Source organism: Syngnathus typhle, linkage group LG2 (assembly GCF_033458585.1).
Source record: "Syngnathus typhle isolate RoL2023-S1 ecotype Sweden linkage group LG2, RoL_Styp_1.0, whole genome shotgun sequence".
In the NCBI taxonomy this organism is placed as follows: Eukaryota; Metazoa; Chordata; class Actinopteri; order Syngnathiformes; family Syngnathidae; genus Syngnathus; species Syngnathus typhle.
Window position 1 is genome coordinate 19,652,052 of NC_083739.1, and position 19,777 is coordinate 19,671,828.

At 41.9% G+C, this 19,777-nt stretch overlaps 1 protein-coding gene across 1 annotated transcript in view; it reads left to right on the plus strand.

The window, feature by feature from the left end:
* lamb2 (laminin, beta 2 (laminin S)) overlaps nucleotides 1-19,345 on the plus strand; it is a 29,194-nt gene extending 9,849 nt beyond the window's left edge. Inside the window, exons 3-35 of the mRNA XM_061298289.1 lie at nucleotides 488-657; nucleotides 1,332-1,467; nucleotides 2,404-2,477; nucleotides 2,556-2,744; nucleotides 2,909-2,972; nucleotides 4,326-4,528; nucleotides 4,615-4,735; nucleotides 5,356-5,544; nucleotides 5,643-5,822; nucleotides 6,103-6,215; nucleotides 6,813-6,892; nucleotides 7,613-7,748; nucleotides 7,832-7,990; nucleotides 8,315-8,442; nucleotides 9,100-9,232; nucleotides 9,304-9,496; nucleotides 9,660-9,803; nucleotides 10,359-10,590; nucleotides 11,342-11,511; nucleotides 13,145-13,369; nucleotides 13,453-13,670; nucleotides 13,998-14,094; nucleotides 14,657-14,838; nucleotides 14,925-15,115; nucleotides 15,323-15,507; nucleotides 15,935-16,176; nucleotides 16,343-16,546; nucleotides 16,867-17,011; nucleotides 17,083-17,290; nucleotides 17,452-17,593; nucleotides 17,754-17,930; nucleotides 17,998-18,157; nucleotides 18,439-19,345. Coding sequence (XP_061154273.1) covers nucleotides 488-657; nucleotides 1,332-1,467; nucleotides 2,404-2,477; nucleotides 2,556-2,744; nucleotides 2,909-2,972; nucleotides 4,326-4,528; nucleotides 4,615-4,735; nucleotides 5,356-5,544; nucleotides 5,643-5,822; nucleotides 6,103-6,215; nucleotides 6,813-6,892; nucleotides 7,613-7,748; nucleotides 7,832-7,990; nucleotides 8,315-8,442; nucleotides 9,100-9,232; nucleotides 9,304-9,496; nucleotides 9,660-9,803; nucleotides 10,359-10,590; nucleotides 11,342-11,511; nucleotides 13,145-13,369; nucleotides 13,453-13,670; nucleotides 13,998-14,094; nucleotides 14,657-14,838; nucleotides 14,925-15,115; nucleotides 15,323-15,507; nucleotides 15,935-16,176; nucleotides 16,343-16,546; nucleotides 16,867-17,011; nucleotides 17,083-17,290; nucleotides 17,452-17,593; nucleotides 17,754-17,930; nucleotides 17,998-18,157; nucleotides 18,439-18,575 — 5,327 coding nt within the window. The 3' untranslated portion in view covers nucleotides 18,576-19,345. The remainder of the gene's footprint in view (nucleotides 1-487; nucleotides 658-1,331; nucleotides 1,468-2,403; nucleotides 2,478-2,555; nucleotides 2,745-2,908; nucleotides 2,973-4,325; nucleotides 4,529-4,614; nucleotides 4,736-5,355; nucleotides 5,545-5,642; nucleotides 5,823-6,102; nucleotides 6,216-6,812; nucleotides 6,893-7,612; nucleotides 7,749-7,831; nucleotides 7,991-8,314; nucleotides 8,443-9,099; nucleotides 9,233-9,303; nucleotides 9,497-9,659; nucleotides 9,804-10,358; nucleotides 10,591-11,341; nucleotides 11,512-13,144; nucleotides 13,370-13,452; nucleotides 13,671-13,997; nucleotides 14,095-14,656; nucleotides 14,839-14,924; nucleotides 15,116-15,322; nucleotides 15,508-15,934; nucleotides 16,177-16,342; nucleotides 16,547-16,866; nucleotides 17,012-17,082; nucleotides 17,291-17,451; nucleotides 17,594-17,753; nucleotides 17,931-17,997; nucleotides 18,158-18,438) is intronic.
* Nucleotides 19,346-19,777: the final 432 nt, after the last annotated feature.

Here is a 19,777-nt window from a genome sequence, read left to right on the forward strand (position 1 = left end):
GAATGGTCAGGTTTAATATCCGCGTCTACACATGTTAAAGCGAAATGAGTAATCTGGATTGCAATTTGAACATTTGCATAATAACAAAAAAACATGTCAATCCATTTATTTTCGATACCTTTGATCCTGTTCATGATCAGTGATCTGGATCTTATCCCAGCTGACTTTGGGGCAGAGGCAAACAACACCCTGGACTGGTTGCTAGTCAATCTCAGAGCACTTATCGAGCCCAAAATCAGATGAGGGTACCGCCACACCATCAGTGACTATATTAATAGTATGTTCATTCAAATTGGACAAAATTTAACAGTTATGACTAACATATTTCTATTAAAATGTTGGGAGTCTTTGTATAGATTGTCACCAAAGAAGGGAAAAAATGTCGGCAGTATTAAAAAGGTAGATTGTGCAGCTATCTAGCAATCAGGTTCTGCTTCCTGGTCCCTGTGATTCATTTCCTTTTTTCCTCCCTCTCGTCTACCTAAAGTCTTAACTGCAGCCACCGGCCAGGAGCCTGACCACAACCACGGCTGTGCCCATGGCAGCTGTTACCCGGCAACAGGGGACCTACTGGTCGGACGAGAGAAGAACCTGAAGGCCTCGTCCACGTGCGGCATGAGGAGAAAGGAGCCCTACTGCATCGTCAGTCACCTGCAGGTGGGTTTGGGACTGCGACTGTGTCTGGAATTGACATTTCATAAATATTTTTGTCATATTGCACACTCTCCTGTGTATAACCAGGGGTGGAGCTACTCTTGTGCCCAAAGCCTTGGCTTCCCCCATTCCAAGGGAAATATTTTGATATCCAGGATTTCTTTCCTGCAATTTTCACATGTACTATTCTTAGAACCATTTATACCACATTTCTTGTGCTATTAACTGCTGATGAATTAGCAAATCAGTCCATGAGACAGAAGTACACAATGTAAACAAAAACAAAGCCACTGCAAAGAAAATGGGATGCTCTAGAGAATTAACATAAAGTTGTTCCTGCTTGATTGAGTGTAATGGACATTGTTCTAGATATGAGTAAATTATATTTCATGAAACCCTGACTGTGGTTGGTATGAGAAAAAATGGCCACCCAACTGAAAGATATCTGGCTCCGCCCCTGTGTACTATAAACATTTAAGCACATTCTCACTCACTTGGTTGAGCAAACTTTCAGCTTTGAGGCAGGCATGTGTACCACTAATTGTTTTACTTTTCTATATTTGAAATGAATATTAGTATGTCTTTCACAATTTCACCCTCACAGTGGCTTCCTCATTGACCCCAAAGTCTCTCACCCTTTGACCAGACAACCCTAACGTCTTGTTTCACCAATGTAGGAGGAGAAGAAATGTTTCGACTGTGACTCTCGGAGGCCTTACGACCCTGTCTACAACATTATCAATCACCGCATAGAGAACGTAATCACCACCTTTAAGCCTCACCGCAAGAAATCATGGTGGCAGTCAGAAAATGGTAAGAAAAGATCTGCACTGATACATGTTTCACACGCCGTGTCACTGCAGTAGGTCACTTGGGCCAGAATAGAACAGCCGAAAAATTGTGGATATTTTTAGCCACAGATGCTTCACGTCTCCATGACAACATTGTGATCTCTCCATGACTATAGTGGTTCCACTCACTGTCTTAAAAGGTCACTTACTCTGTTAATATGCATACTTTCAGGATTTAGGGGGTTGGGTAATCCTCTATGTGCACATTTTCCATTAAAACTGAATATGTAGATTCAAATGGAATCCCTTCCCTCCTTCTCTTCACCTTTCACCCTCTGTATCACACCCTTCCTTTTCCGAATTTTCCTTTCCTGCGCTCGTCAGCTGTTGATTAGAAGCTCATTATAATTCATTTTCCATTGTAGACTGCTGGGAGAATGATCTTAAGTGCGCCAAGTAGTGGAAAGACTGGAAAGAATGTCTTAGTAATTAATAATAGTGGGAATATGTTTTACATCTAGCAGATTTAACATAAATCAGTAGTTTGGGCTCAAAGTAACAATGATGATGGCAGTATAAAGAGGTCTTCTCCTAGGACCACTTGAGTACTCCTTGGGCATATTCTAACAATAATTCAACAGTCACGGGACATTGTGATTTCCGTGAAATGTTTGGAGTGATCATTTGACAGGCACAACCAATTTTATATTCCAGAAACCTGCTTCAAGAGGGAGAAGTTTTGCTTCTCCCCCATGTTCTCAGACCCTATGAATTACATCGTGGATATTTTGAGGCTTTTCCCCCAAGTCTAAAAAATCTATCTTGTGACAGGATATCCTTATAAGCAGGAACAATCAGTTAACAGTTACAATGATTTTCACAAAAACAAATACTGTAGTGTGAGTACAATCTGTGTGTAAATACATAAATGTGACCCTTGTGCTTCACTGTGCTGTAGGAAAGTCAAATGTGTACCTCCAACTGGACTTGGAGGCAGAGTTTCATTTCACTCACCTCATTATGACTTTCAAGGTAACTTTTAAATGATTTGCTCCCCTAAAAAAAAAAAATCAACAAATTGCTCATGATTGTCTTTTTTTTTCCTGACAGACATTCCGTCCAGCAGCCATGCTGATTGAGAGATCGGCTGATTTTGGTCGCACATGGAAGATCTACCGTTACTTTTCCCATGACTGTGCCGCCAACTTCCCTGGTGTAACCCAGGGTCCTCTGCACACCATCAACGATGTCATCTGCGAATCACGTTATTCCGACATAGAGCCGTCCACAGAGGGAGAGGTGAGTGAGAACTTACGTCAAGTTTCATTTGCCAGTGTTCTCATAAAATACATTTTCTGAACTGAAAAGCTGACTATCAAAGTAAATTGTGTATTTATTGTATTATTGCACGATTGTTTCAAAGTTCTGGAATAATCTTGCATTAAATGTTTGTCCTGGTCTAGGTCATCTACAGAGTGTTGGATCCAGCCATCAGGATTGAAGATCCATACAGCCCAAACATCCAGAGTATTTACTCTTTATTCCCATTTTTACCTCACAAAAAGAAACAATTTTTATATTTCTATTAAGCATCTTTAACTGGTTACTGTATTCTAACTTGCCTCATTAAACGTTGCTAGACTTTTTATTATTTGGGTCAGTGCAGGAACCCTATGGATTTTAATGGCCAAAATGTATTTGAAGTTCATCACTCCTTTTGCACCTCGGCATGTTCAACACCTTTAAACGGCGACATGTTCAGGCCTGCTGCGCACTCTGCCCAGTCTTCATTGAAACTCTTATCCTATTGGGTTCAAAGGCCAAAATATACTCTATGGGCTGCTTTCAGATGGTGTCTACGTACCCTATTAGTGGTATTTTATCTTTTCCAAATTAGTCATCGTTCTATGTCAAAGCAAGAACTTGAATACTGTCTGACACAAAATAGTAGATTGTGACAGATACTGTGACAGTCTCTTAGCTGCTCATTTTCTCTCTCTTCCTGATAATGTCTATGGAAAGGAATTATGAAAAATATCTGATCCCAGATAGTTGGTTGGATAAACACATTTTAAAATATTGTTTTTTTTTCTTGCCATGAACACAAAGTAGATCTTTTGACCCATCTGCACCACACAGTTGCTGTTCTTCCTGGCTGGCTCTGTGCACAAATGAGGAAGAGAAGCTTTTTGTGCCCCACAAAAATTGCATGTTGTCTGCAACATGGGGGTTGACATGACATTCAATTTCAATGCATTGGCTGCGTTTGTCTTTTTGTACAATATTTAGCTGTAAATAAGTGACCCAAGTGATGACAACTGACCTCGATATATAGCTGAATATTTACTCACTCTGCAGGTTAGTGCATGCATCACTTTGCAGTCAGCATTGCTCAAAGCCTCTCGTTAAAAGGACAGAAGGACTGTCTGTCCTATTTCAGTTAGAGCACCAAAATGTACAGAGCAAGTTCTGTATTTTCATCATATTTCTTCTTTTTTTTTTAAAATTCTATTCAGACCCCAAAAAGGTTGTTACACAAACAACTTTTGTTTATATACTTTGACCAGACCTATTGCTGACACTGTGAAGACCATTTCACACATCCTTTGAGATTTCAAGTCATTTCTTGCACACGGACTAACAGGTTCAAAGACCAGATAATTGACTTTTCGTCCGAATGCTACACACTCAAGCCCGTCATGCTCTGTTTGCCCTGACCTCCTCTCAGAGGGCTACGGGGGTTTGTTGTGCGCTCACTCATGTGTGCGTGTTATCTGCCAGTAGGGCCTTTTATGGCTTGTTTGTCGCCACCTTTACAAACACTGATCATCCAGTCAATTTTAACAATAACGATGGCTCCTTCTCATTTTTGCTCAACAGACCAACTGAAAATCACCAACTTGAGGGTAAACTTCACTAAACTTCACACGCTGGGCGACAACCTGCTGGATCCCAGACCTGAAATCAAAGAAAAGTATTACTACGCCATCTATGAGCTGGTTGTGCGTGGAAACTGCTTTTGCTACGGCCACGCCTCTGAGTGTGCCCCAATCGATGGCGTCAGGGATGCTATAGAAGGAATGGTGCGCACGACCCGAACAAATGGATTTGTTTTTGCTGTCTATAATCTACAGAATGGCTTGTAACGCTCCCTCGTCGGTTGTTGCAGGTTCATGGCAGGTGTGTGTGTAACCACAACACCAAAGGTTTGAACTGTGAGCGCTGTGAGGACTTCTACAACGACATGCCGTGGAGACCCGCGGAGGGCCGCAACACCCACTCATGCAAAAGTGAGCCCACCGCTGAAATTGTTTTAGCATTCATTCATTAAGTCAATGCCAGTGTGTTGCGTATCGTAAAAGAACATGTTACTAAATAACAATTTCATGTATGATAAAATAAAATATTATCATCATTTATTTTATTTTATTGTGTATGATAACCAGTTAGGATTTCGTGTGGATTTTTTATTCTTATACAGTTAAAAACAGTTAAGGGGTTATAATGTAAATGAGCAATTTTGCGCCTTTGTATATTAAACGATAATTCTGCTACATTTTGTAAGACTTAATTATATTTTACGGTGTGGCATTTCTAAATCATAGTAATTAGCTGGAGGATTATATCTATCTGTCTGTCTGTCTGTCTGTACTAAAAATCTAATGCTCACAAAGGGACTTTAGTACAGTACTTCGGATTATAAAAATATATATTGAAAAAAGTCTGATTCAGAACGTAATTTGAGGCAAATGAGGTCAAAATCCTTAAACCTATTATCATGTTTTATTATTCACTGCTTTAAAAGTTCCTGAGCATTCCATTTGTGTTTCTTATTTTTTCTGAAATATTTCCATTTGTGCTGATAACCTAGGTAAGTGTCTATAGCCTGATTGCAGCCTTTGTTTTCCAGAGTGCAATTGCAATAGCCACTCATCAGTGTGCCATTTTGACATGGCCGTGTATTTGGCCACGGGCAACGTCAGCGGTGGTGTGTGCGATGACTGCCAGCACAACACGATGGGCCGAAACTGTGAATTGTGCAAGCCTTTCTACTACAAAGAACCCCTCAGGGACATCCGGGATCCCCGGGTCTGCATAGGTCGGTGCAATGCATCAGGCAATATATTATATATGTGATCGTGTACTGTACGACAGATTATCACGTTTATTAAACGCACCCCGTTGTGCCTCCCACAGCTTGTGACTGCGATCCAGAAGGTTCAGAGAACGGAGGGATGTGCGACAGTCACACAGCGCCAACGTTAGGCATGGTGGCTGGTCAGTGTCGCTGCAAAGCGAATGTGGAGGGCCAACGCTGTGACAAGTGTAGGACCGGCTACTTTGGCCTAAGTGCCGATAACCCTCAGGGCTGCCAGCGTGAGTATGCCAAAAAAAAAGAAATTCCACAGGTGTATCTGAATCTTAACTTATGACTGAAATCTTTTATTGTCAAGATACATTTGTGTGGATAGATATACAGAACACTTGGTACCCACTGTGCTGCCTAATTTGTTTATTTAATCATAATGCTTTCACTCCTGGGTTGTTCTGGGTTGTGATTCCAATGCAAAACAGAGGACAAAAAAAAAGGTCATTTAAAGTTTGCTTTCAAGTACTTGTTGGAAAAAGGTGCTTTTTCCTCCCCCCCCTCCTGCAGCTTGCCGGTGTGACCACAGGGGAACAGTGGCAGGCAGCACCCAATGCGACCCAGTCAGTGGCGACTGCTTCTGCAAGCGTCTTGTAACTGGACGAAGCTGTGACCAATGTCTGGTAAGACGCTCCCTCTGGTCCCTGTGGCGCTCATTGTTTCCCATTCTGCTCCCTAATTATTCAATTATTTACATACATCCTCTCTTCAAGTTCTGCTTGTTTTTGTTCTCTGTCTTGTCACACTCATCCAGGAATAGTGTGGAACAGCACTGTAAGCTCCCGCCTGGGCTCTATGTCTAAATTTAGTTGAGGCATTTTAGGTTAGTCCACATGGTGTGGGTTACCATCGGCCTAAAAATGGTCACGGACGAAAGTTGATCTTACCTTCCATAAAACAAGAACTAAATGTCGTGTGAAAGAATGAGCGTTTTTGGTCAAGTGATGAAGCTGCCTCGTAAGTGTATTTGCTGCACAATATCCAAAATACACCCACTCTTTTGGAAGAGAAGACAACTCACACTGTTAAATTACAGGAAGCGGACCGTGACGATATACCACAAAGCTGTGAATGTTAGTCTTTGAGATTACAGGGTTGGCTTCAATGTTTGTGACTCAAACACTTCTTATATAGTATGAAGGATTTGTGTTGTCATCATTTCATCTGTCTGTTTGCCTGTCTCTCTCTCTTTTGCTCTCTCTCTCATCTGTCAATCCCAGCCAGAACACTGGGGCCTGAGTCTCGACCTGAATGGTTGCCGAGGCTGCGAATGTGACATCGGAGCTGCTCTGGATAACGAGTGAGTGACGTTTACTGAGCAGATTAAAATAAATAGAGCGTCAGTGGCCTCCTGTTTAGTCTGTGGCACTTGAGTTTAACGTGCTCTGCAATGCTTATGGCACTACAGTTTCCCCACAGAAGTAATGATAAAACAGAAAGTATGAATACATACTTTACCTGCCTGCCAAATGCCCCAAATCGTATTTATTGCATTGCACGTATGTAGCCCGTGGTTTGTGTCACATTTTCTACATTAGTTTTACTGTCTGGTATCATTTAGTGTACATTTCCATAAATAAGTGTATCCATTTGGGACACATCAACCTTGAAGTCACTCATCAGCAATTCTTGACATTTAAATATGGGCTAACTTACCGACTTGGGAGATCAACTACCACACACTCTATTTGTGGCTTCATCTATTCATGCATTGGAATGTATGAGAACATCCAGATGTATTCTGTGGGGTAATTGGTGGTTATCTACATTTTTGTTTTCTCTTCAAATTCGTGCTAATTTGTCTGAAAAGCAGCCACCTCACATTACCATAAAGATGAACGATTCCAAGATACTGGAGCCAACTCACTTTGGATGATGCGGTGCCATTAGGCTGATGTTTGGAATCTTAAGTGACATTAATGGTTGAATGATTAAAAAAAGTGAGCAATGGGTTTGGAGAATTTGCTTGTTTCCATTCAATGGAAAAAGTAGTTCATGTAAAATCATGTGTTCTCTGTAGCTGCTCCATCGACAGTGGTCAGTGTCGCTGCCGCAGTCACATGACAGGACGCCAGTGTACACAGGTGGAGTCTGCTTATTTCTTCATGGCTCTGGATCACCTCTTGTATGAAGCCGAGTTGGCCAAAATGGGTCAGGTGAGACTCTCAGTTGTGAATAGAGCAACATGTATTAGTAGAGCCATCAAAGTTCACAAATGAGCATTTTCATATTCTGTCAGGGCTGCACACTGGCGACCCGAGAACACGAGCTGGGTCGTCCGGCCACATGGACGGGTCTTGGGTTTGCCCGCGTACCTGAGGGTGGCACGCTTGAGTTCATCATCAGCAACATCCCTTACTCCATGGAGTACGACCTGCTCATCCGCTATGAGACACAGGTGTGTGTGCATTTGTTTTTACTTAACGTCTTCTACTTTAAGGGTTAATATGTTTAGATATACATCTCTTATCAATGAATCCTCCCATTAGGGGTTGTGCTTTATCTATTACCCTTAAATCTTAATTGTCATAAATCACAAATGCTGGCCTTTAGAAAGAGAAAGACATTCCCACAGTCAGGCTTCATCATTTTCCATTGGAAGCTGTTATAGATGTCCAATGTCCAAACTTCCTGTAGGTGTAATGACCAGGTGTCCGAATACTTTTGTCTAATACAAAGATCTAGATGACATCCATCGCTTCTTAACATTCATCCATTCCAGATGCCCCGGGACTGGGAAGAGGTACGAATAACAGTAATCCGTCCGGGCCCGATTCCAACGAGCAGCCCTTGTGGAAACACAATCCCAGATGATGACAAACATGTCGTCGCCCTGCCGGCTGGAGCCAGGTCTGTTAATCTAGCGCACATGCACACGCATGCATTCAACCACAAAAGCTGAGATAGAGGAAAAACATTCAGAAGTGCTTATGCGTTAAGTATTTATTGTGTAGTTTTGCTACTGCTGAAGACTCTTGCTGCCCCCCGTGCTCTCATTACCATCAGCATAATTAGTATTTATTCATTCATTGTATAGTTGTCATACTGCTGCTACTTATTCTGCTCATTGTTATTGGCCGGTGTTATACTGTGAATTTGCTGCTATAAAACTGGAATCTCCCCATTGCATGGCAAAGCAAGGCTAATTCTAAAAAGCCCCTCAGAGAGAATGCCAAGAATGACATCAGTTTCGTGGATTGACAGATCTAAAATAGGACAGTGCTCACTATACCTGATTTCTTATCATTGCCAATTACATTATTTTCAATTTACAGTACTTTGTATAATGTATATTCTGACCTGGATTGATGACTTTGTGTAAGTTAGGATAATATAGTGGTACTTAACCTACAAGTACAGTTAATAAAGGTTTTACGACAGCAACAGTGCGACCCAGGAGTTACTTTCAATGGCAAAATTATAGTGGAATTTATTGGCTGCTAAATTTTTTATACCCATATGAGAAGGTGACTCTCGGATTTTTCTTCTTTCCAAACATGCCTTTAGATTCATGGTCCCTCCGCAGCCCGTGTGTCTGGAGAAAGGTGTGACATACACCATCCGCTTTGAGTTCCGACGCTATCAGGACGCCAACGTCGTCCTCAACGGAGCGGCCAATGCTGTCCTCCTCATGGACTCTGTGAGGACGATTCCTTCCTTCCGTCTCTCTTTGCCGTGTCACTTTTGTGAATCCGTGCTTCTTCGCTCCAGATTGCTTTGATGCCTCGTCACTCTTCCATGGAGCTCTTCAATGCCGGGGACCTAGCCTCTAGCAACAGGAAGCAGACCTACGAGCGGTACCGCTGCCACGAGGGGGCGAAGAGCGTGATCCACCCATCAATGAGTGATACCTGTGCCAAGCTGATCACAAGCATGTCGGCTGTTATTAACGACGGGGCTTTGCGTGAGTACAAAAACATACTTCTTGCATCATCAATTCATCGCTTTGCTTTTCTTTTGTCTGTGAACCTATCCTCAGCCAGCAGTTGTGGTCATCTATATTCCTATATTGTTAATGATCAGCATTAAACCCGCCTTTAGTTGTTTTCATCCTTGTTTCCCTCCAGCTTGTAACTGCGACGCCCAGGGATCCATCAGCTCCGTGTGCGATGTCCGCGGAGGTCAGTGTCGCTGCAGGCCCAACGTGATTGGTCGACGGTGCGAACAGTGTGCTCCCGGAACTTATGGCTTTGGACCCTCGGGCTGCGTTGGTGAGACATGTTTTTTGATGTGGCACTCTTTTTTTCTTGTGATCCCAATGTGGGCTACTTATAGACCATTTTACCAGTTTTAAACATTGAAGCATGTTGTTGTACAGTATTAACTGTAATCCATACAGTTTGCCAAAAATGATTTATACTGTACAGTATTAAAGTGAAATTTTAAATTAAAGCCTAAATTTATATTTGAAAAGGTATGAAGACCTGCTTGACTACACCAAGCATTTTATTGCAGTAGATAGTTTACAATGAAAAAAAAATACATTTAACAATGTAGATAAGATAGAATACTGTAATGAAATGTGAAATACGCTAAATTCAGTAAGTGATTGTATTTTTGCTCAGATTTGTTACATCCATGTCTATGAATATAGACAACAGTAGTGTGGTTTACTGAACACGAGCGCCATCTACTGGCGTTTAATATTGCACATTCGGAAAATCCCACACATTAGTCCCCTTGGAGGTCTAAACACAAAACGAATCGAGGTTCATCATCCGTGCTATAGTTTCATATTACGTCCGCCTCATCCTTTCTCCCTCCAGCCTGTGGTTGCAGCGTGGAGGGTTCCGTCACTCGGCTGTGTGACAAATACACCGGGCTGTGCCAGTGCCGGCCCGGAGCGTTTGGCCAGCAGTGCGACAGATGCCAGGCAGGTCACTGGGGCTTTCCCAATTGTCGCCCCTGCCAGTGCAACAGCCATGCCGATGAGTGTGACCAGAGGAGCGGTGCATGCATTAACTGCAGAGACAACACTGGAGGAGACAAGTGCGACAGGTGACGTCTACCTGTGGGATCTGCATGTCCAGACAATTTGTTCATGTTTTATTTCACATGAATAGGGTTGAAAAAAGGTGAATTATTTTTTCCAAGTATATGAAAAGCTTCTTAAATGGGGAATTTTCGAATATGGTAACAGGAATTGATGGAAATCAAGTGGGAAATGAGCAGAATTCAATTGAAAACTATCATGTTCAAGCATACCAGTACATGTATGTAAACATTTTTGTTTTGCTATGAGCGGACTTCTATGCATGATAGTGATAGCTACACTGAGAAAAAATGATTTTTATTTGTTTTGTCAAGTGTTTGAACAAATCCAGATGATATTTTTCCATGCAACCACTTGCAACCACGTACAGTAAGGATATTTTTTTTTTCAGGGTATTCTTGTCTAAATTTCCCCCGTATCCAAAGATTGCTCATGCTGCAATTTTTTTCAAGTAAAACAATTAAGTGTTGTTTCAGTCAGGATTTTGCTGATTTTTCCGGATTATATTTAAGATCCTTTTTAATAACCAATCTATTCTCATTTATTTCCATGTATTCCATTTAATTCCCATGGAAGTTTTCTTAAAAATAAAATACCCCAAATTTTCTATCCCTAATAATCCAACCATAACTAACACCTCTACAGAGTTAACAATGTTCAGTTTTATTTCACACAGTCAGCGAGATATTTACTTCGCTATTTCGGAGGTGCATGACCGGTGAATGTCTTCTTTTACTGACATCACTGTTTCTATAGGTGTGCCAATGGTTACTACGGCAACCCAATTGTGGGCATAGCAGCTGGCAGCTGGTGTCGCCCATGTCCCTGTCCGGACAGTCCCGCCAGTGGACGCCATTTTGCAGCATCCTGTTACCAAGACAACCGTAACCAGCAAATTGTCTGCAACTGTAACCAGGGATACACAGGTAAACGTGTTTGATACCTGACGATCTCTCGAGCAGGTTGCACAGTCCCTTCCGCTGTCGAGGGACAAATTAAACATAAAAGTGATTCAGCAGAACTATTCCATGAATGTATGTGCTGGAGTTGACATTTGAAACTGATGGTCTCACTTTCTCTCCAGATGAAGCCCAATTATAATCCCGTGCTTTAAATATCTAACCTTTTCTTGTTTCCTCCCTCTCCTGTATTACCGGTACAGGGATTGTTAAACGCTCCAGGCTAACCATTTGCAAGCGTGAGTAAAAATGAAATTGAAAGCCCGGCACTGCCAACACCACAACAAGTCTGTCCTTATTTTCCACCAGTCCTGCCCATGCATGCATTGCTTTAGCACCCAAGGTGCTCGGCCACGCGTCTCCAAATGATTTTAATTTGTGAGTGGCTGAGTTACGCAGCACGTAGTACCACGGACGGACACTGCCATTAAAAATTGGCTGATCGCTTTCTGAGCCTTTCTTGTCAGCGTGATTGTACCCCACTGACATCTTGAGATTTTTTTTACTTAAGCGTAATGAGACAGTAATTTGACCGTGTCCCACAACTATATTTAATTATGCCTCAAACTGTATTGGTTTATGTCTGTTGGGGTCCATTCATTCTTCATGTTGCCATGCACCACTACGTGTCTGTGAATATTATTCCCTTTTAAGGGTCTGACCCAGAAGTCCAATTTTATTTCAAGTTTGTGTGTGTGTGTGTGTGGGGGGGGTCTGTGAGACAATTGTGTGATTGATGACAACTCTGGGTCAGTAACTGTTTGAAGAACTGTTTATCTCCCATAAATTAATAACTTTGCAAATCACCTCGAACTCTGACAAAGGAGCTCATACTCCTTTTCTTTTGGCACCCAACTTTCATATTTACTCCACTAATGCTTTTTGAACTTATGAACTAGACCGTTTCATCTTTCCTTCACCTTCTCATTCCCTTTTAGGCTTATTTCCTCATGTACTCCCTCCTACCAGACTCAAATATGCCAAGTATTTTGTCAGTCATGCAGCACAGTGTGGCACACAATTGAGAGCAGGAGTCTGAGAGAACGGACACTGAAACAGAGTTGTATTAGTACGTTTAAAGTTTTATATAGAACAAGTTTACATTGTGTGTTTGTTCTCAATCAGGCAGTTTTGGGAAGAATGGAAGAGCTGGTTTTTCTTGCTATCCCAGAATGCAACTGTATTATTTTTAAATCTGATTAGCTAATTTTCTAATTAGTGTAATTGCATGTAGCACATTCTCACAAAAGGAAATTAGCTGTCACACCTCACAGCACCCCCGTCCCCCTTTCTCTCATTAGAACAATGTGACAGTCAAAATGCTGAGTCTGGTTGAGATGGCCACTTCAACCCGAGTACAATCCACTATGAATTGAAAATCAGATGATGGGTTCTGGAGAAACATTATTTTTGTGTGGGGAGGGAAAGAAATTATTTTTGGGGAATGTTTTTGGGTGATATCGCCTATAATAATGCCTTCAAATTAAAGTAAAACTTTTTTTTTTTTAATTGTCCTTGTTTCCCAACATATCTCCTTGACTACATGAGGAAGCCCTTCTCTGATTGTCTGACAGGTTTTCTGCGTTTTCTCTCAATGTAGGTACTCGATGTGAGGAATGTGCTCCAGGTTACTATGGCAACCCCTCTCAGCCGGGGGGAAGTTGCCAGCCGTGCCTGTGCAACAACAACATCGACATATCTGACATTGATGCGTGTGACCGGCGAGTCGGCGAGTGCAGGAAATGTCTTTACAACACTGAGGGGCCCAACTGCGGCATCTGCAAAAGTGGCTATTTTGGAGACGCATCAAGACGAAATTGCAGGAGTAAGTCACTTTTTGACCCTTCTTGCTACCTTAACAATATTTTTAATCAATCATGATCTACTCATCCCCCATGCTCACTTTAGAGTGTGTATGTAACTTCCTTGGCACGGAGCGCAGCCAGTGTATGGAGCGCGAAGACTGCGTGTGTGAGCGGGCAACGGGCCAATGCCAATGTCTACCTAATGTAATCGGTCAGACGTGTGACCACTGCTCCCCCGGACACTGGAACCTCGCTAGTGGCAAAGGCTGTGAACCCTGCGGTTGTGACCCCCACAACTCAGTCACCTCATCATGTAACGAGGTATATAGAGGACACACAAACTGAACTGGTATGGGATACAAGATGTGAAATGTGGGCCTAGTCAGAGCACAACCAGTGGACCCCAAGTGGTAAATATTGGAACCTGAAAATGTTTGTTTGTGGTAAACAGTGGAACCTCAGAGGACCATAAGCCTCAGGAAACGGGTCGACTTCCATTGTTTGAATTTTTATTCAGTTTCAAAACAGACAAATGATGCAACTACAAATAGTCTGGTCAAGAAGGTCTTGCTGTGTTTTTAAACGTATAGACTTCTATTTGGGGGACTTAAAATAACTGCTCTTTATTTCAATTTTTGTGTTGCTCAGTTTAGTGGACAATGTCACTGTCGCGATGGGTTTGGTGGGAAGACCTGCACAGACTGTCAGGAGAACTACTGGGGAGACCCTCGGACTCAGTGCAGAGGTCAGTCATGCATTTCTTTTGTAAGCCGTAATAGGTATATGTATACGTATACCTGTAATACGTATACATTTTTGGATGATCTGTAGAAGCTATGAGTTAGTTTACCGTGCCACTGGAGGGAACCCAAGAAATACATTGTATGCATCGCCATAGTTTTATTTTTATACAATACACAGAGCACAGGTCACTGTATCATGTTTTGGTAAAAATTCTTAAACTCTCAACCGAGAGTAATTGACACGCCACCCTTTTTGATAACTGACTAGAGATGCCACAGTATTGCATCGAAGCACTACTTTTGTCTAAATGGAACTCCCTGACTCACTTCAACACATTGTAGTTCCCTTGATACCAAGATGGCGGCAAGGCACTTTGTGTTTGTGTTTAAAAATAAATCAGCCAGTAGTGACTGGTGAATACGCATGGGAACAAGAAATAAAATGGATATTGGAATTTTTGTCTTTATAACAGGAGCAACATTATTAGCTTGCAAGGCTCTTTTAGTCCCAGGTGTTGGCTATGCCGTATTTACATGCTTCCTTCTTGTCTGCCCTTCTTCCAGCTTGTGACTGCGACTGGCGAGGCATTGAGACGTCTCAGTGCAACAGAGTCACAGGTCACTGTGTATGCCAGCAAGGGGTGTCGGGTGTCCGCTGTGATCAGTGTGCCCGAGGTTTCTCTGGCATCTTCCCCAACTGCCAGCCCTGCCATCAATGCTTTGGGGACTGGGACCGTATTGTCCAGGTGCAGAGAGAGTTACAGTTAGATCGGGAGAGATGAAATGTAAACCCACCAATTGAGTAAAAAAAAACAATGTCATCCTTCTACAGGACTTGGCGGTGCGTACCAAGACTTTGGCAGAGCGCGCCCATGAGATTCAGACCACTGGGCTTACCGGGCCATATGAGAAGGCTTTTAGGGACCTTGAAGAGAAACTGGCCCAAGCTCGAATTATCGTCAACTCACGCAATGCCACTGCTGCTGCCATTACCACTTTGATGGAACTTATTGAACAGCTTAGGTACGTGTTGCTTTGTGTCTTCAAATCTTTTACAGAGTGTGAATTGGATACAACTCAATGGATTAAATAATTGCTATCCTTCCAGGCAAATAAATGCCTTCTGTATCCCCCCCCCCATCAAGAAATAAATAGTTACTAACAATGTATATTTGTATAAGTCATTGTTCAGCCCAACTCCATTTACAACAAATCCATCTTTTTCCTTAGATCTCTGATCAGTGAGACCACTGACACACTGAACCGTCTGGAGGGAGATTTAACTCTTGTCCAGGACAGCAGCTCGGAGGCCAGCAAGGAGCTGAGTGCTTTGGAGCGGGAGGCCAGAGAACTGAACTTCACTTCAGAGCAGCTCCATCACCAGCTCGATATCATTAAAAACTCCAATTTCCTGGGTGAGCAAGTGAAGGGGTCCCTTATGAAATAGTCCAAATATTGATACGTATTCATTCTTCAAACGTGCAATGATTTAAAAAAATAATATCAATTACAATTTCTCTCATCCAAAATTTGTGTAGATTAACAGAATGTATCCCTTTTGATTACTTTACCAGATTACTTTTCCTAATCATTGCACATGTTTGCCAGAGCACTTGTTACATTTAGAAGACTACTCTAAAACTGCACTTTAAGGACTATAGGCCAAGTCTAATCTTACACATTAATTTCACAGTTAAATCACAGTAATAGTTATGAAATGCATGTAAACTAAAAATAAAATCTAATTAGGTACGTTCGCTTGGCCGAAATGCCTTCCAAATGTGCTGTTTTGATTATGTAAGTTCAATAAATAAATCTCTTCCGTCATCTCTTTTGTCCCAGGCGCCTACGACAGCATCCGTACCTCCTACAACAAGTCTTTTGATGCTGAGCGCCGCGCTAACCAATCAACAGTGAACAGGCCCAGCACAGTCAGCCAGTCGGCCGACACCCGCCGTCGCACCGAACGTCTCATCTCTGCTAAGAAGGACGACTTCAACCGCAAAAATGCTGCCAACAAACGCTCGCTTTCAGAACTCAAGACCAAAGTCCAGAATCTGGACATGCAGAAGATCAATGAGAAGGTCGGGTCATGGTCAATTATTGTGTACGAATTATTTTCATGCATACATTAATGGTGTTACAGTATCAATGAAAATATATTTCTGTCTTTTGCCTTGCATGAATGAACTATCGTCCATTGACTGATGATATTTTATAAGAAGCAGACATAAACTTTCCCTACAACAGGTTTGTGGTACAACAGACAATGCTCCCTGTGCGGAAAGCCCCTGTGGAGGTGCAGGTTGCCGGGACGACGAGGGGAACCGTCACTGTGGAGGCCTAAGTTGCAACGGTGCTGTAGCAGCCGCTGACAATGCTTTGGAAAGAGCCAAGCATGCTGAGAAGCAACTCAACAAAGCCATGGGAGAAGTTGAGGGACTTGTTATCAAGGTAGGGATTCACTGCTGTTAGTTGTCATGATAGCATCAGCTTTTCATGACATTTTTGCCTGCATTGTTGCCAACTTTGTTTTTTATTGTGGGTGTGTTCACTACTCGCTCCATATGGTGTCCATCACAAAAATAGACAGCAGAGTGTGATTTTTGAATACCTCCCCTGGGATTATAATGAGTATGATAAATTATTCTTCATTGAATTTAATAATACCATGTGATCTTTACCAAATACAAATCCATCATTCTTTGAATGCAAGACAGCAAATACTGTTGAACTATTACACCAAGTTGAAGTGATTGTATTATTTTGGTGAGGTGGCGGAAGCTAAGACTAAGGCAGAGGAGGCCAAGGGTAAAGCCCAAGCGGCTCTCGACAAAGCCAAAGCCACCAAGGACCAAGTGGAGCGCTCCAACAAGGACCTGCGAGACCTCATCAAACAAATCAGGGACTTCCTCATGCGTGAGTCTGCATGATGAAAAACGTCATGATAACGACTTCAAAACTTCAATAAGTCGTCGTCTTTCTCTCAGACGAAGGGGCAGACCCTGACCATATTGAGGTGGTGGCCAATCGCGTGCTAGAGCTCTCCATCCCCGCTTCCCCTCTCCAGATCAAACAGCTTGCGGACGAAATTAAAGAACGCGTGCGCAGCCTGTCCAACGTAGATGCTATCCTGGCGCAGACCCAGGACGATGTCAGAAAGGCAGAAAAACTACTGCTGGATGCCAAGAGGGCAAGGTATTTATCATCTTTCAGCCAAACTATAATTTGCTAATTTTTATACACAGTAATTCAAATTATAGGAAAATAAATAAACACAATTTAAAACAGGAAAGATGACCAAAGGGAAAAAAAAACCTCTGAAACCACCTTGTGTGTGTAACACTGCTGTTGTACAGGCATCACGCTGAAGGTGTGAAGACCACCGTGGAGACAGTGAAGCAGGCCTTGGTGGATGCGAAGACTGCTCAGACATCTGCAGAGAAGGCCATCGCCAAAGCCAGAGCCGACATTGACGAAACAGAGACTCGCCTGGCGCAGGTAACCAAAAAAAAACAATCCACTGCTTCTTTCATTTGGATGGATGGACGGACAAACGGACGGGTGGTCGGATGGATTGCATTCATAGCGCTCTTTTCATAGTCTTTGTGCATAAGACACAGCACTGATTTTCACAATGCTTGTACGTGAACGTCCACAGATAGAATCGGAGACGTCGAACAGTGAGCGGCAACTAAGCGAAGCCGTGCACCGTCTGGGCACGCTGGGCCGGGAGATCAGTGTGCTGAAGACCAAACGCGCTAACAACAGCATGGCAGCAGCCCGGGCTGAAGAGACTGCCACCATGGCACGAGACAAAGCAAATGAAGCCAAACAGGTATGTGTGCTTCTTATTCTGTATATTGCTTCATTACTAACCTACACTCTCACTGTTTGATGCGCAGATTTTAGATGGACAGCTTACCGATAAGTACCATGAGGTGAAGCAGCGTGTTGGTACTAAGGCCAAAGCTGTTCAAGATGCCAAGGCGAAGGCAGAGAGCCTTAGGGATGAGGCCAAAAAACTACTGCAGGACGCCGAGAACAAGTTGAAGAGACTAGCAGGTACTTTTTGTGTATGTTGGAAAAATATGGAAAATATATATAAAAAATAAAAGAACAAAGCACAGGTTCAGATGGTCAAATTTAGGAGAGTAATTTGAGTGTCTGTGATTGTCTGGTGGGTGTAGCATAGGTTCCAATCTGACCTGTGACCCAATCTGACCTGTGACCCAACTGATGACAAGCACAATTAATAGAAAATGCATGGAAGGATTTTTTAGGATAAACAACGAATGAATGTGTCTTAAATGTTGGTTGCCTGCTGAAATATTCTGTTCCCACAGAGCTAGAGAAAAACTACGAGGAGAATGAGAGAAGGTTGAAAGGCAAAGCTGATCAGTTGGATGGCTTAGAAGACAAAATGAAAGCCATCCTCAATGACATCAACAAACAGATCCAAATTTATAACACGTGCCAGTAGTACGAGCTACCTTTTCTGGTTTGACTTACTATTCTGCACTCTGCGTGTCAGGTGGATCATACCCAAAAAGCTGAACGTGTGGAAGTTGTGTTGATTTTCAGTGTTTAAAAAACAATCTGGAATTGTATGCTTGTAAATGTGTGTACTGAATATTAAAAATGTGTGTATAATTTAAATTACAAATGTCGAGTCCAAAGATAAGGAATAAAATAATGTGACATTTACTACTGAGTATAATTTAAATTAACTTTTTAAAGGCAGCAGGTTGACTAAATTGGAAATTTAGGATATTTACTCAACAAATCTCACCGACAAAAACAAAACTGCTGGGTGGATTGCTTTTGAGTTAATTAAATGAAAGCCCTCAAGCCACTTTTTTTTTATCATATGAAAAGCAAGCCAATGGGGAAAGCCAATGAGTGTCGTAATCAAAACTCGTAAGATTAAGGGTGATATTGAGAACTGGTGACTTAAATTTACAGTATGACACTTGCCAGTGTTCCATTGCATTGAACATAACATATTTTACCAGGCATATTATATTGTCATATTCCATTTTATTGATAGTTTCAGTTTTACAGCACATAAGTAATTGTACAAAAATATAGATTTTATAAGAATAGATTTGTCAAATAAATTTTGCATAACATACAACTTCATTCTCTTAAATGTATTATGTACCAAAGATGAGAGCAAAAATGCCAAAGTAATAATGTACTACTGTATTTCAGTGCCTTGACGTTGTGAATAAAGGTTGGAAGTCTGTATAATTTTTTAGTTTTATTATTTGCTCCTATATTCCCAAACGTAGTGTATTCATAGTTTACATATGCATATTTTAATTTGTAACCAGATGTGCATATTTGAATTAGAATCTGATATGAATCTATAGTATCAATGCCTTAAATCCTACAAATACGTTACATAGAGTAAAAAAAAATCTGCCTTTCTTCACCCCCACACTTGTCCAGTATTGTTTTATTTCTTCTTGCGCCAAATGAGTTGCCTTTCTTCATGGTAGCTGTAAAAGAAAGATTTTTTTTTTTTAAATAAATATTAAACACGTGATACCACCATAAACGTGTGTACTGTACACGGCACGTCAGTTCTTAATGTCTTTGAGAATCTTGAAAGTCAGATCTTTTGTGCCTTTCAAAACTTCGAAACGAAATGTCGTTTCACCTAAGATCATAGTTGTGCGT